This window comes from Penaeus chinensis, chromosome 10 (assembly GCF_019202785.1).
Source record: "Penaeus chinensis breed Huanghai No. 1 chromosome 10, ASM1920278v2, whole genome shotgun sequence".
NCBI classification, from domain to species: Eukaryota; Metazoa; Arthropoda; class Malacostraca; order Decapoda; family Penaeidae; genus Penaeus; species Penaeus chinensis.
Window position 1 is genome coordinate 25630324 of NC_061828.1, and position 15670 is coordinate 25645993.

Sequence of the window (15670 nt, forward strand, 5' to 3'; positions counted from 1 at the left end):
ATCCACGCCGCACAACACTTAAAACATCAAAAACAAAATGAGCGACCATCGGCTCTGCCCGCTCCCCTGCGTGTGGCGTGGATTAACCAATCACGGGGCAGAGAGGGCTGGCCACCTTGACGTCTCTCGAAGCGCTGTTTTCACGGCTTAGCCTCCGGGTCAGTACAGTGGTAACGTATCGGCCTCTCATCCGAAGGGTTAGCGGTTCGCAGACGCGGTAAGTTGAAATTGTCGCCTGGAGGTCACTGCTGTGACTGGGCACCACGGCGGGTGAGGACTAAGCTCAGCTGAGTCAGCACCAGCTGACACACGTTAGCGAGTCGGCATTAGTCGACACAGGCCAGGATCCCTATTGGACATAGCCCGGGCGAGGCTCAGCTTCTCATATCGGACTTATCCTTAACACGGCTTGTCCCTTTGCCCGCCTCGGCCCGCCTTGTGGTCGTGGGATCAGCGCTGGTGCCTTATATGTTCATGTTATCAATGTTATGCTCGCACCTATGCTTTATGTTCCCACTTCCATAATTATTTTTATTCTCATTTAATTAACAACAATCTCTTGCTCACTTTAAATACAACTCCTTTCACTGTCACTCTGATGCTTACACAACCAGCATCAACTCTGATCCTTTACCATTTACTTGTTTGTTTTGTTCTGTTTTTTTTTCGTTTTGCTGTTTTATTCACCACCATCACCCATTTTACTATGATATTATGTAACATGCTCCCATTTGGAAGCCACTTTCTTCTTTTATCCCTTTTATCACTCCTATCATCTCATCTCCCATCCCACCTCACCCGCCCCCCCCCCCCCTATCTAGACTTATTTCCCCTTCATTACCTCTCGTTTTATGTGTATCCTATATTTCTCGTTCTGCCACTGGAACTTCTCAACCTCTTTCTTCTTTTTTCACTCTTGCTTTATCTTGTTTACAGCAATAGGAAACAAAACACAAAATTAAATAAATAAAAATATATATATAAAAATTACAAATAAAAAAATAAAAAAAAATGAAGTTAAACAGTTTTAATTACATAGTCAATAAGTTAATTTGTATTTCTTAGTTAAGCCCATTAATCGTTAACAGTTAATCGTCCCTTGTTACCCTCAAAACAAAACAAAAAAAAAAAAGAACAGAAAAAAATTTAATAACTATAAAAACAAAACAAAAAATATTCAGCTATACCTTTTCTCTTAGTTCCATTAATCTAGTCATTACAAAATATAAAATCAATGAAAAGTCATAAAACGTAAAGTAAAAATTAAAAAAAAACATAAAAATTAATATATATATAAAACTAAACATATTTATTAAAAAGGAAAATGGTATTTACTTTAGCTTAAATATAGTTAATATAATTGTACTCATAATATTTGCCGGCATCACAGTAAACCATAGAATCAAGAATAACTGCTCCCCCCCCCCCCCTCGAAGCTCCAGACATGAACAAGAAATATAAATGCTATAACTATGCAAGGGGTTCTCGCCCCCTACCTGTCTCACTTATAACTCCCTTAAGTTTCAACACTTTACCTTCTCCCCCCCTGCTTGGATATCTTCACCACTTTACTTCATGCAAAGAGGTGTGTATATGTATATATATGTATATATATATAAATATATATATATATATATATATATATATATAATGTATGTATACATTATATATATATATATATATATATATATATATATATATAAATATATATATATAATATATATATACATTTTATCTATATATATATATATATATATATAGTATATATCATGTATATAGTATATATAATATATGTAGAGTATATATAATATATATATGCATTATAAATATATATATATATATATATATATATTTTTATCTATATATAAATATATATATATAATATAATATGTATATATTTTATATATATAAATATATATAATATAATATAATATATATATATATATATTTTATATATAAATATATATATAATATAATATATATATATATTAAATTTATAAATATATATAATATATTTATACATATATATAATATATATACATATATATATAAATATATATAAATATATATAATATATATATACATATATATATTCAAATATATATAATATATAATATATATATATATATATATATATATATATATATACATATATGTATATATATGTAAATATATATTATATATATATAAATAAATATAATATAATATAATATATATATATTTTATATAAATAAATATATATATAATATAATATAATATATATATATATGAATATATATATAATATAATATATATATTAAATTTATAGATATATATAATATATATACATATATATATAAATATATATAAATATATATAATATATATATACATATATATATTTAAATATATATAATATATATACATATATGTATATATATGTAAATATATATAATATATATAACTATATATAATATATATATAAATATATATAATATATATAAATTATACATATATATTTTATACATACATAAATACACACACACACACACACACACACACACACACACACACACACACACACACACACACACACACACACACACACACACACACACACACACACACTATCAATGTGCATGTATATGAATGTGATACAGGCTACAAAGTCTTAAGAGCATGAATCTTTAAATCTGTATACACAGGGCAATTACTACTTCATTGGGTAAGGAATAATGAAAATAATGAGAAGACAATTTTAAAAATATTATTTGATTAAGTTACAATTAGTAATGCTACTAACATATATCAGCTTCACAGAATATTATAATAAATAATTTTCCAAAAAAAAAAGGTCATTTCAAATCAGGCTGTGAAACAGCAATAATTTAATTTTTATTTTCTAATTAATTTACATTACTCTCATCTACCTCAAAGACCACAACATAATCATCGTCAGTATCTTGTTGGTAACATGTCAACAAATGAGTTTGTAAATCTTCCATGTCAAGGAATACTGAAGAACACTGACCACATATATATTTAGTTTCTTCTTCTTCATTGGTGTGATTTCTCAAGGTATCTATATTAACATCCTCATGTTTTTTGGTTCCTTCAGAGTCTGTTTCTTCCACTCTTTCAGAGCATAATTTTTCCTCTTTGCTGTGACATCCACCAATTTCTTTGTTTGGTACACGGACTTCTTCATTATTGCTACTATGTTCTAATAGTTTTCTTGTATTCTCTTTATCACAAGTAACTTCTACGCACTCTACCTCTGACTTTTTAGTAAGTGAATTTATCAGGACTGAAATTCCTTTTGCACTAACATTATCAACCTCTTTCAATAGTCTTACTTCTCCATCACATTTTATATAGTCATTTTTATTTAGTGTGTTTTCTTGAAGCTCACAAGTAAAATCTGGTTTATCTTGGATTATTCTTGAATATTCACTACTATTTCCTTGTCCTCTAAACACTGTAATGGTACTATTTTCTTCTATCTTTCCAGAATATTCGTTAAAATTCGTTTCCTCTGTAATTACTGTCAAGTCGCTACTTTCTTGAATTTTTCCAGGGTATTCACTACTACCACTTTTCTCTGTGAACACCGCCACTGTGTTTTCAATATCTTCATCTTCATCATCTTCTACAAACAAAATTTCAGTGTCCTCAAAATCAAAATGTGTTTTTATATGTATGGCTAGACCTGCCCGACGCATAAAAACCTGAGAACATAATGGGCACTTCCGATTCCAGTTAATAACAAAATTGTCATCATTTATTTTGACACCGTGATGTGAATTGAAATGATCCTTTAAAGCCTCAACTGAAGCAAAGGGAACCAAACATATTACACAGTCATATGGTTTATCCTTAGAGTGAATCTTCATATGAGCCTGTAGTGTTGGGTAAGATTTGAATTTGGCATGACAAAGAGCACATTCATGTGACCCTCCTAGATTGTGAGATTGTACATGACGCCTGAGATCTTTGGCAATCAAAAAAACTTTGCTGCAAACTGGGCATGGATATTCAGTACTGCCTAACTTGTGCTTTCTAAGCAAATGCTGGGACAGTAACTGCTTAGTTTTACAGGTTTTCTCGCATAAAGTACACTTAAAGTCTTGATTACTGTGGGTAGATGCAATATGGTTACTGAGGGATGCTTTGCTACTAAACCTTTCATTACACAGGGAGCATGTGAAGGGCCAGGAGTCCTCTTTTCCATAGCACTTACTTTCCTTGTGAAGCATCATATGGCTATCAAGGCTTTGTCTTGTCTTGTACAATGCTCCACAAACAGGGCAAACTAACAGTCTGTGACTTCCACTACCTGCTTGATGTTTATACATTAATTCTTTACTGGCAAATATCCGACCACATGTACACAAGACTTTTTCTGCACCATTTGGGTGTAAGATACGCATATGTTTATTTAAAGCATTCTTACGCTTGAACCCCTTTAAACATATTGAACAAGTAAACGACTGTTCATTGGAATGACTAACCTTGTGTTCTTTCAGATGGGCTTGGGATGGAAATAATTTGGCACATTCATTGCATCTGTGATTCCTTTTACGATTATATTTTTTTCTTTCTGGAATGTTGCTTTGCTCTGTTGCACTTGATTCACTGTCAGCTTCCAAGTCAAAGTCACTGAATGGTAATTGTAAACTGTCTCTAGTTATGTTACCTCCAAACTCTAATTGTCTATCTTTCTCACTGCTGTCTGTTCTTCTTTCATATCTGTTTGCATCTGTGGTATTAAATTGAAGTTTTTTTTTAGAAGGATGTCTTTACTTCTGTCACTAGCACTTAACATACTACCATGTTTATTCTTGGATTTAACAACTAACTTATGAACATCACGTACATGACTATCAACACTTTTTGACTCGTCTAATACAAGATCACAAAATGGACACTGAGAACCAGTAACAGTCAGATTCTGAATATGTGAATTTTTTTGACCTGCTTCATTATTTTGTTTTATCTGGACTGGATTACCTATTTTTGCCCGAGGTTCATTTATTCTTCTACTTAAGATTTGAAATCTTTTGTTTGAATCTCTAATTTCCCCTGCAAATTTTCTACTATCTGTCAATATATTTATAGGTCTTCCATCTGCAAGGAAACTCTTTTCATCCAAAAGGAATGACACTTGTTCAGCCATATCTGGAGAAGTTACAACACCCTGATCATCATCCATGACTGTAACCTGTCCAATACTTGCATCTTCTCCTTGGGAATTCCCCAGTTGCTCTGTTCCACTATCAGATATGCTACCAGATAAGAGAGTTAACCCATCATTTTCCCTATCAGAAAGAAAATGGAAATGTTTGTGCAGAAGAAAAGCAGGCTCAGATATACATGTGAACTTGCAATTTTCTTCTGGACACTGAAGCTGTCTTTGCCTAAGATGTATGACCTCTAAATGTTTCTCAAGTCTGATGTATGAAGTGAAGAATATATTACAGACATGGCATCTCAGCTGATTCTTGTATGAAGTGCAATTATGTACACGAGAATTTGTTGGAACATAGTATCTTTGACAAAATGGACATTGATATTTAAGACTAGAAAGATCTGAAGATGACTGTACTATGGGACTATCAATCGGCTTTGAAAATTTTAATCTATTTGTCCTCCTACCTTTTCTTTTCCTGGAATGCATATCCTGTCTCAGTGCATCTTCATCTAAGCTTTCTATATCCTCACCTGAATCCATGTTTCCCTCTGTAAAAATTTCTTCATCATAGCCAGTATCTCCCCACCTAATGACAAGGCCTTCTTCTCGTCTCCTTTGAATCCTTTTACTCATTCTTGATGATGAAACAGCGTCCTGTTCTTGAACATCTGATTCCGTTAATATTTCCTGTTCCATGTCAGAATCATCTTTTGTAACACTGTCTGTGTCTGTGGGCTGGGTTTCCACAGACTTTCTCTTCCTTCCTCTCTTCTTTGTACTTGTAAGCCCTGATCTCCTAAGCGCTTTAAAGGCAGCCTGGATGCTTTGTTTTTCATCAAGTTTATGTGTTATAACAGAACCTGATACAGGTGTAGGTATGCTGATGCCATTTCCCTGTGTTTCACTTTGTCTTGATAAATATGACTGAATTTCCTTGGCAATTTTCACAGAAGTTCTTTCATGATATTCAAAATCTTTCAACAGCTTTTCACATCTTTTGCATATAATAACTGCCTCATCAGCAACTCTGTTACATAGGGCTTGAAGATGCCCATCACACTGAGAGTTTAAGGAAATAACACACACACTATAAGATGTTTTGCTTGTTTCCACTTCGTTTGGGTTATCTTCCACGTAACCAACAGAGAGAGCCCTCAATAATACTTCTTTCAGAGTTTCAGAGTCATGTCTGATCCCAATCTTTGAAAGTGAGGTATCTGTATCTGCTGTCCTTCTTCTATCACAGCAAATGTAGCAGACAGCTGATTCCATGGTCATTCCTGAAAAACAGAAAAGAGTTTTCATAGTGACAATATTTATCTTTAAAGATAATAGTCTATGCAATATTGCTCTGGACTGATTCCCTGTTAACTTCATATTCAAAATTATTTATCACTGTGAATACTTCCGCTGATGTCATATATGACTGATGACCAGTGTCATATATGACCCAAGCTCATATCTTAGTCTTCCCTTCCCCGAAGGCAATAAGGATTTGGCAAAATGGCACTTTCAAAATCTGCTGTGGGAATACTTCCCAAAATACCTAGGAAATGGGTTCCAGTCTATTTTCCTGTGTTCCTGTTAAGTCAAAAGGGACAGCCTCAAGAATATGATGTTCAAGGTGACATGTGTTTTGAATCCAGTGGTATAGAGCTCTACTCTTATTTTAATGATCAATAATTAATTAACCTACAATACATTTTTTTGACCATTTTAAATTTTCTTATTAAGCAGGCTGACATTTTAAAAATAAAAATTGAAAGGATGTTGAAACTTTTATTGCTGCCTGATAAAGATATCACACTTCAATAATATTGATAATAGTTAATAATAATAACAACAATGATAATAAAAATATTAACAATACAATAACAATAACAACAGCAACAGTAATAATAATAATAACAATAACAATAACAATAATAATAATAATAATAATAATAGTACTATTACTAGTACTAGTACTAGTACAAGTATGGAATGGAATTCAGGTGGATTCTGAAACTGTTGTCTCACTTTCAATAAATCTAGTTTTACATTGTGGGTTTTTCTGCCATAGTATCAACACCATTCACAAGTTTATATATTGTACTTACACATAGATGTCTCCACAAGTGTTTAGTCAACAAGGGGTTGGTTATTAGTCCTACCTATCTCCCTTTTTACCCTTTTTTCTTGACTTTTTCATTGTCTTAAATGTTATCAAGATTTTAATAAAAATTTAATAATCATAACATCAATAGCAATAATAACATTATCAATGTCTACTGTATTAAAAAGAAAAAACACATTTCCCTGCCAATTCAAGGAATGGGGAAATCAGGATCGGTCACTAGGGCTACTGATAATCTCATTGATGGCTGAGCACATGTGGAGCCATCTGTATGTAACAAGATTCACAAAAAACTATAGGGAACAGAACATAAATCCAGGGCGGTTGGATCTGCAGATAAGAGTAGTCATCACACTTCATTATTATATGATAATAATTGTGAAAGTAGGCATTTTATTATTCAAGATATAGAATATATAGACATTTTTAATCCTAAAATCCTTAATTTCTGAGTTCTTACACTTATTTCTTAATTCAGCAGCAATATCATTATTTTCAATTACTATTCATTTGTCCTTTTCATTAACAGGTTCCTGTGATCAATGAGGAATTTTAAATTATGCTAATCATATAATACATGGAAATAAAAAACTGAATAAGAAACATGATGTTAACCCAATGCCACTGGGCAAAGTGAATAAAATATGGGGAAAATGCTGTGCTCATCTTTTATCATTTTTGTGAAGTGTCTCTGCAGATAGATGGCTCTGCTAGTGCTAAGCCACAAAGGAGTCAATTAGTAGACCTTGTAACCTTACCTGATTTGAATTGGCAGGAAAAACGTATTTTTTACTAGTGCTATAGTATTATTTTTATTATAAACATTATAATTATCATAATGTTATAACCATTAGTAACAGCAAAATAGGATAATGTAAAATATTTTCATAAATCAAAGAAAAGGGTAAACGGGCAAGACAGGCAGTACCCATAACTGGCTCATTGGTGACTTGGTACAAGTGTAGCCATCTGTCTGTAAAACAATTAAACAAGTAAATCATAGTAGGCATGGCACGTACGTACACGTCATGCCTGTCGGCATTGGGTTAATCTATATATTACATTGGACTGTGGACTTGAAAACTACAGGCAGCGTATTTTATGTGGTCCATCAGGAAAAACCCTTCAGAAATTAATCTCTTAAGGCGTGATCATGGTTTGTCTTCATTATCTCTATTCGCTAGAGAATCAATTCAAGAAATATTTCAATGATCCACACTTGGTCCGAGGGCACTAAATGATAAAGGGATTAGACGACGACTGGAAGGATGGGGCTTAAGCCATAACGCCACACCCGCCACCATGTTGCCTGAGAACCGACGGATCGCATGTGTGTTAAGAAAATGCAACATGTCGCGACTTTGGTTACACTGCTAAAAAGGCCTTCAGTCCCATGGGGGTCACTTTGTGAATAATAACAAGACTTTCAGTTTCATCAGCTACAGTGGAAAACAACAAGAGATTCCATGCGAATAACTGAAACACGGAATACTAATTGCAAGGTTGGTTGGCTCAGTGAAATTCATATATTGCCGGAAAATCGAAAGCCACTCCTCCGTAAAACTGTTCTGGTTTTAATTCCATAAGTAAGTTTGAGAACTTATTTTCCACGTGGATTCCTTCCTTTAAATGCTAGAGAACGTGTGAAACATCAAGCCTTTTATTGTTTCTCTTTAATACATGTATAATCATCAGTGATACAAATTGTAATGTGGAAAGATTACGCCTTCTTTAATGACAGTCAACTTTTATTTATCTGGCTCACGCAATTCGAACTTGCTCCTTTCTATCAGTTCCCTGTATAATATTATGGTAATCTACATCTACTTTACCTTTTCAATTTCTGAAATGCAGTAACAAAATGGGAAAATCCAGCTCGATTACAACGCTTGTATTTAGTATTCCGCAACGCCATAACAGCTTCGGGGGGATACGAGCCCTTCTACTTTAGGGATAATAACTTGTATGAAAAAAGTTAAAGAAACCAACTGCAGAAAATATGGCCTAATGCAATATTTGGTAAAGTTTGAGTTATGTTAATATTCCTCAGATAAATTATATATATACTGTATATATACTGCGCACAAACATACACACACACAAACAGAGGCGTCATTTGGGGGGCTGGGGGGGATTTGCCCACCTCAAAGTCAGGATTCCCCCGCCCCCCCCCCAAGGGCCACACTCCTAATCATACCCCCCCCCCCCCAAGAGAAAACTAAAATCACACCCCTGCACACACATGCGCGGGCACACACAAACACACACACACACACACACACACACACACACACACACACACACACACACACACACACACACACACACACACACACACACACACACACAGACACACACACACACACACACACACACACACACATATACATATATATATATATATATATATATATATATATATATATATGTACATACATATATACATATACACACACACATGTATATATGTATATAAATGATATATATATATATATATTTATTTATTTATTTATCATCATCATCAGCATGAATCGATCCACTACATATGCATATATGTGTATATATATATATATGCATATACATATATACATTACATATATACATTACATATATATATATATATATATATATATATATATATAGATATATATATATACACACATTCGCGCATTTGTGACGTCATCGATGCGATGTTTGACGAACTACTTGTGTGTAGGGTATTGTGCATGTGCATGAATGCACACACACTCATATCCGCACAATGTGTGTGTATATATATATATATATATATATATATATATATATATATATATATATATATTGTGACATCACCGATGCGGTGTTTGACGAACTACTTGGGTGTTGGGTAATGTGCGTGTGCATAAATACAGACACACTCACATCCGCACAATGTGTGCAGAATTGCACACATTGCGTGTATATATATCTATATATATATATATATATATATATATATATATATATGTATATATATATATACATATATACGCATATATATATATATATATATATATATATATATATATATATATATATACACGCACACATATATATATGTATATGTATATATATTATATATATACATAAATATATGCATATATATATATGTATACATATATATGGATACACACACACACACACACACACACACACATATATATATACATGTGTATATAAATATATATATGAATATATATATATATATAAATATATATATATATATATATATAGATATATAGGTAGATATAATGATAAGGTGATGCTTGGGAGCGAAGCCAAAAAGCCAACATTTCTGATATTGATGGGGGAGGTTCCGACATCGTCAGACACAGCAGGACTCTCCAAACACCAGCATAAACTTCATGGGGGAGGCCATGTTTACTGAAGATAATCTTGGCAATATTGGTGTATGACTTTCGGCAGCCTCTGGGGGGAATAGTGTAGCACTGTTCTGATACTGTGCCAGAGTCAATGAGGCAGGCAAGCAATCATTTTCAGTCTTACCAATCCTTATTATAGACGGGGCAGTCAACCGGGGAGTACAAATGTTAGAGTAGGAGTGAGGCTGGGTAGGAATAGGTTTGCCAGTAAGGTCAGTCATTCTAGATAATGCACAAATTTGACAAAGAGGGAGTGGTGTTGAGTGAGTCAGTACTATAGGTGGGTGGACAACAAGGATACAGAGTAGTAATAAGGAGGGAGAGAGTTGAAAATGAAAAAGACTGTGGATGATGATGAGATGGACTGGAGGATGTTGGGAAAAAGAAAGGAATGTTTTCTGAAGATTGGGTAATGACTTGTGTTAGTGACTTGAAATGGACTGAGCTGACAGCAGGGATTGAGGAGGGAGTAGTAGTAGGTGTTCAGAATCGTGATCAAAGGAGAGCCAGGGGTTGGGGAACCAGAAAAGTTAATGTCAGTGAGATTAGTTGATATATGGGCAAGCCCCAGTGCCCCTAATAAAGGTACAAATTCATTATTGGCCATGGCAAGACTAGAGTATGTGGGGAAGAGAAATGGTTCACCACTCAGGGGTAAGGGGTAGATAACCAAACATGGCTCCCCAAGGCTGTTCAGGACTGACCCAAAGCCAACCTTTTCTCCTTTTAGCATGGCTTTCACATCTTAGGAAGTGGACAGGAGGAAGTGAAGTGAAGGGAAAGGAAATAAGAAAAGAAGGTGAAAAATAGGACAAGCCAAGGGCTGAAGCCCAAGGTAGGGGAGATCCCTAACCTTGGGCCTCAGTCTCTGTTTCCCAAGTACTCCACGACAACATTGGCCATGGGATTGAGGGGGGGGGGGGGCATATTATGAAGCATGAATATGAATTCCTCCCCAAAAATGATAAGGAAGGAAAAGGTATATATTAAAAATCCAGGATGTAATTTACATGGTTGATGTACGTATTACTGATTAGGTAATGAAAGAATAATATTCTGTATATATTTAATAACTTCCCAGAAATACAAAACATTGCAAGCTGTAATCATTATTTACACCAGAATATGACACATATATACATACAACTACAAACAAACCCTTACACATAAAGGGAAACAAGACATTATTTATTGGTGCAAAAGTAAAACCAGTCCATTAATGATCCTTATTTTTAATGCATTTATAAATCAGCACTAGAAACTCAGAGATTTTCTTTGGTTACTGAAAAACTATATGGGGTGGAGGCATGATTCACAGATGGAAGTTTGTGTCATCAGCCTCTGTAAGATATTTGTGTACACCCAACAATTCCTCCTACAAAAGTTTCTTTCCTTGCTCTGTTATCTCTTTTCAGATTTTGAGGATATAATTAACTTGTCTATGGTTCTAAATAAAAATTTACCAAATAAAAACAAATGGCATCCAGTTTTTTTCTTGTCTAAATAAAATCACTTAAATGGAAGCTATGTGTCATTGCAATTACTTTGACCGAAACTATGATTTATGGAAATGACATTCAGAAAATAAATACTAGAGAGTGCTCCAACTGTCCAATCACAAAGCTTAATCCTTCCCTAATGATAGGTCTACTCTGCAGAAAGAAAGTAAAGTAAAACTACCCTACTTACATTTGCATCTTATTACACCATCAACTCTCAAAATCTAGTCTATTGCCCCCACTCTCATTTTGTTGTATCACAGTAGACATTAGTAGTAATAAATGATACAGACAAGCACATATTGCAAGAAACAATCATGCAATTACCTGAGGATTGTGTGGGAAAATAAGGTGTCACTTGTATAACTGTGTGACACACCTTTAAAATTAAGTATAATGGCAAGACGTCTGAAAAGAGAAGTACCAGTATGTAAAATAAATGAGAAAATAATAAAGAAGATAAAGAAGAAAAGTGAGAAAGAGATGTTTTGTTTTTTAATTTTCCGTACTTTGAGAAAGGGTTATAGACACACACACTTCTTTTCTGGCAAATTGTTCAGTCCTTAGCATTCCATACTGTGAGGTTACTTAATTCATTCTAATTTCTTAAGGCCTTAATTAACATACCTTACATATGAATCCTTACCACTGCTCATGGTATTTCTGACAGGTCTATTCAATCCATAAACATCTTACTCTTTACGTTATTTGGGAAGGTAACAGCAAAAATATTTTTTTTTTTTTTTTTTTTTTTTTTTTTTTTTTTTTTTTTTTTTTTTTTTTTTTACATATTTTATACTTTAGAAATATAGCTTACTTCATCCATCCAAAAAAATATGGAAATGTGCTTCTTATTAAATAAGAGTTTGGAAGGTGGGTACATTATGGCTGTGTGCTTTGTTTTGATTTTATTATCAAATATAAACTTTTCTCTTCCAAATTAATCATCTATTTATCTTTCTTTGTTTCATCAGAAACTTCACTGACTGTTTCAACTTCTTCTTTTACATTATGAGCTTCATCAGTCGCTTGGTCATCAAGGTCATCTTCCTCAGGTTCCTCTTCATTCTCTTTATCAACCTCCACGAAATCTATGTCTTTGGTTAACTCGTCCAACATGTCATTGAACTGCTGGGCTTCAGAATTTTGATCTTCTACATCTTTGGAAACTTTGGGGTCTGTCACAATGGAATTTGCCTGGAAAAAAAATGAATAAATTAATAAACATTTGAAAAAGAGAAAAAATTAAAATTAATCCACTGCCAACCGTGAGTTTACTTGTTTGATTATTTTTACACACAGATTGCTACACTTGTACTAAGTCACCAATGAGCCAGTTATGAGTACTGCCTGTCTTGCCCGTTCATCCTTTTCATTGACTTACGAAGATATTTTACATTATCTTATTTTGCTGTTACTAATGTAACATTTATAGTAATAAATCAAATAAAAATAACACCATCGATATTCATAGCACTAGTAAAAAATACGTTTTCCCGCCAATTCAAGGTAAGATGAAATCAGGTATACATATATACATATACATGTGTGTGTCTGTGTCTGTGTCTGTGTGTGTGTGTGTGTGTGTGTGTACGTGTGTGTGTGTGTACGTGTGTGTGTGTGTGTACGTGTGTGTGTGCGTGTGTGTGTGTACGTGTGTGTGTGTGCACATGTGTGTGTGTGTACGTGTGTGTGTGTGTGTGTGTGTGTGTGTGTGTGTGTGTGTGTGTGTGTGTGTGTGTGTGTGTGTGTGTGTGTGTGTGTGTGTGTGTGTGTGTGTATGTGTGTGTGTATGTGTGTGTGTATGTGTGTGTGTATGTGTGTGTGTGTACATGTGTGTGTGTGTACGTGTGTGTGTACGTGTGTGTGTACGTATGTGTGTGTGTGTGTGTGCGTACGTGTGCGTGTGTGTGTGCGTACGTGTGTGTGTGTGTGTACGTACGTGTGTGTGTGTGTGTACGTACGTGTGTGTGTGTGTGTGTGTGTGTGTGTGTGTGTGTGTGTGTGTGTGTGTGTGTGTGTGTGTGTGTGTGTGTGTGTGTGTGTGTGTACGTAGGTGTGTGTGTTTGTGTACGTAGGTGTGTGTGTGTGTGTGTAAGTAGGTGTGTGTGTAGGTGTGTGTGTAGGTGTGTGTGTAGGTGTGTGTGTGTGTGTGTGTGTGTGTGTGTGTGTGTGTGTGTGTGTGTGTGTGTGTGTGTGTGTGTGTGTGTGTGTGTGTGTGTGTGTGTGTGCGTGTGCGTGTGCATATGTGTGCGTGCGTGTGCGTGTATCTATATATATTTACATCTATCTATCTGTTTATATGTATACATATGTGCATATGCATATCTATAAATATATGTATAAATACACAAGGAGGTAACCTATGTGACTATGTACTAGTAATGGTGTAGAGTAGAAATGTGGGAGAGAAAGAGATGAGGGTTTTGGCTGGCCAAATATTCCATCCAGTCCTAGAATCACTACTTAATACTCATAACATTCCATTCACACAAAGAATGAGGATGGAGAACATGACTTTGGCTCAGGGAAATGTATCATTTGAAGATATAAAGCAGACTTGCCTGCTGTTCTTGACACTTGGAGACATTTTCTTCTTCTTCTCTGACTTCTGTCTTCTTCCTGTTGAAGGATGCAGCTCGAGCAGCTGGTGTTCGCCTCTGGGGGGACTCAGGATTTCTAAAAAAGGTATTTTGTATGTATAAGACTTTATCATTTCTTTTTAAAACTACTCATCTTTATCATTAACTCTGTTGACAAGCATTTTTTTTTCCCCCTTCATTTTCTTTCTAAATGTCTTGTTTTCAACATCTATCAATCTATCTGTTACAAATACATAAATAAATATATAGAAATAGACCGATAAATAGATATACAAATAAAAATGAAAATGTGAACACATAATCTAAAGAATTATATATGATATGATACTTTAAATATAGAGGGGACTCTCTGACCACAGCCCTTCTCCTCTATTGAAACAAAAAGGTAAGAACTAACTAGCAAGCTAGCCAGACAGACAGACAGACACAAAAAAAAGTAATACTGTTCCACAGTTTTATTTTTTTTTGTACTGAGTTGCAGACTACCTTGAGATATCAGGATAATGCAAATCAAATGGCAAATATGGCTAATGGAAATGGCCAGAAGTCTAAAAATGCTTATGCATAAAAAGAGAAAACCCCTTTGCAAATAGGAGACACAGAGTCTTGCCACTGCTCACATGCCTACAAGCAGCCACTCGGCAGAGTGGCCGATTACGTAAGCTTAATGCCCGGATTTTTGGTGATGTGATTGTTGTAATGCAACCAGATCCAATGGGTTAATAACAAAGCTTTTTTGTCAATATTTCATTATCCTGTAATGAAAATAGTGAATTAAATTTTAAAACCAAAACAGAACTATCCTAGTGTAACCTCTCATGTGAATGACATTTCATGCTGGGGTGATCTCTGACATTTCAACTACTTCTTTGAACTCTCCTG

The 15670-nt window shown here is 34.2% G+C and overlaps 2 protein-coding genes across 2 annotated transcripts in view; both read right to left on the minus strand.

Moving 5' to 3' along the window:
* Positions 1–2729: 2729 nt before the first annotated feature.
* LOC125029666 (zinc finger protein 208-like) lies at positions 2730–9243 on the minus strand. The gene is made up of 3 exons (XM_047619699.1): positions 9118–9243; positions 5700–6449; positions 2730–4737 (listed from the first exon to the last, which is right to left on the minus strand). Exons 2-3 carry the CDS (start codon positions 6445–6447, stop codon positions 2885–2887), a joined length of 2601 nt encoding a protein of 866 aa, XP_047475655.1. The 5' UTR covers positions 6448–6449; positions 9118–9243; the 3' UTR covers positions 2730–2884.
* Positions 9244–11738: 2495 nt separating this feature from the next.
* Positions 11739–15670, minus strand: part of LOC125029909 (transmembrane protein 120 homolog) — a 29427-nt gene continuing 25495 nt past the window's right edge. The window contains exons 9-10 of the mRNA XM_047620095.1: positions 14750–14864; positions 11739–13382 (exon numbers count right to left, since the gene is read on the minus strand). Coding sequence (XP_047476051.1) covers positions 13134–13382; positions 14750–14864 — 364 coding nt within the window. The 3' untranslated portion in view covers positions 11739–13133. The remainder of the gene's footprint in view (positions 13383–14749; positions 14865–15670) is intronic.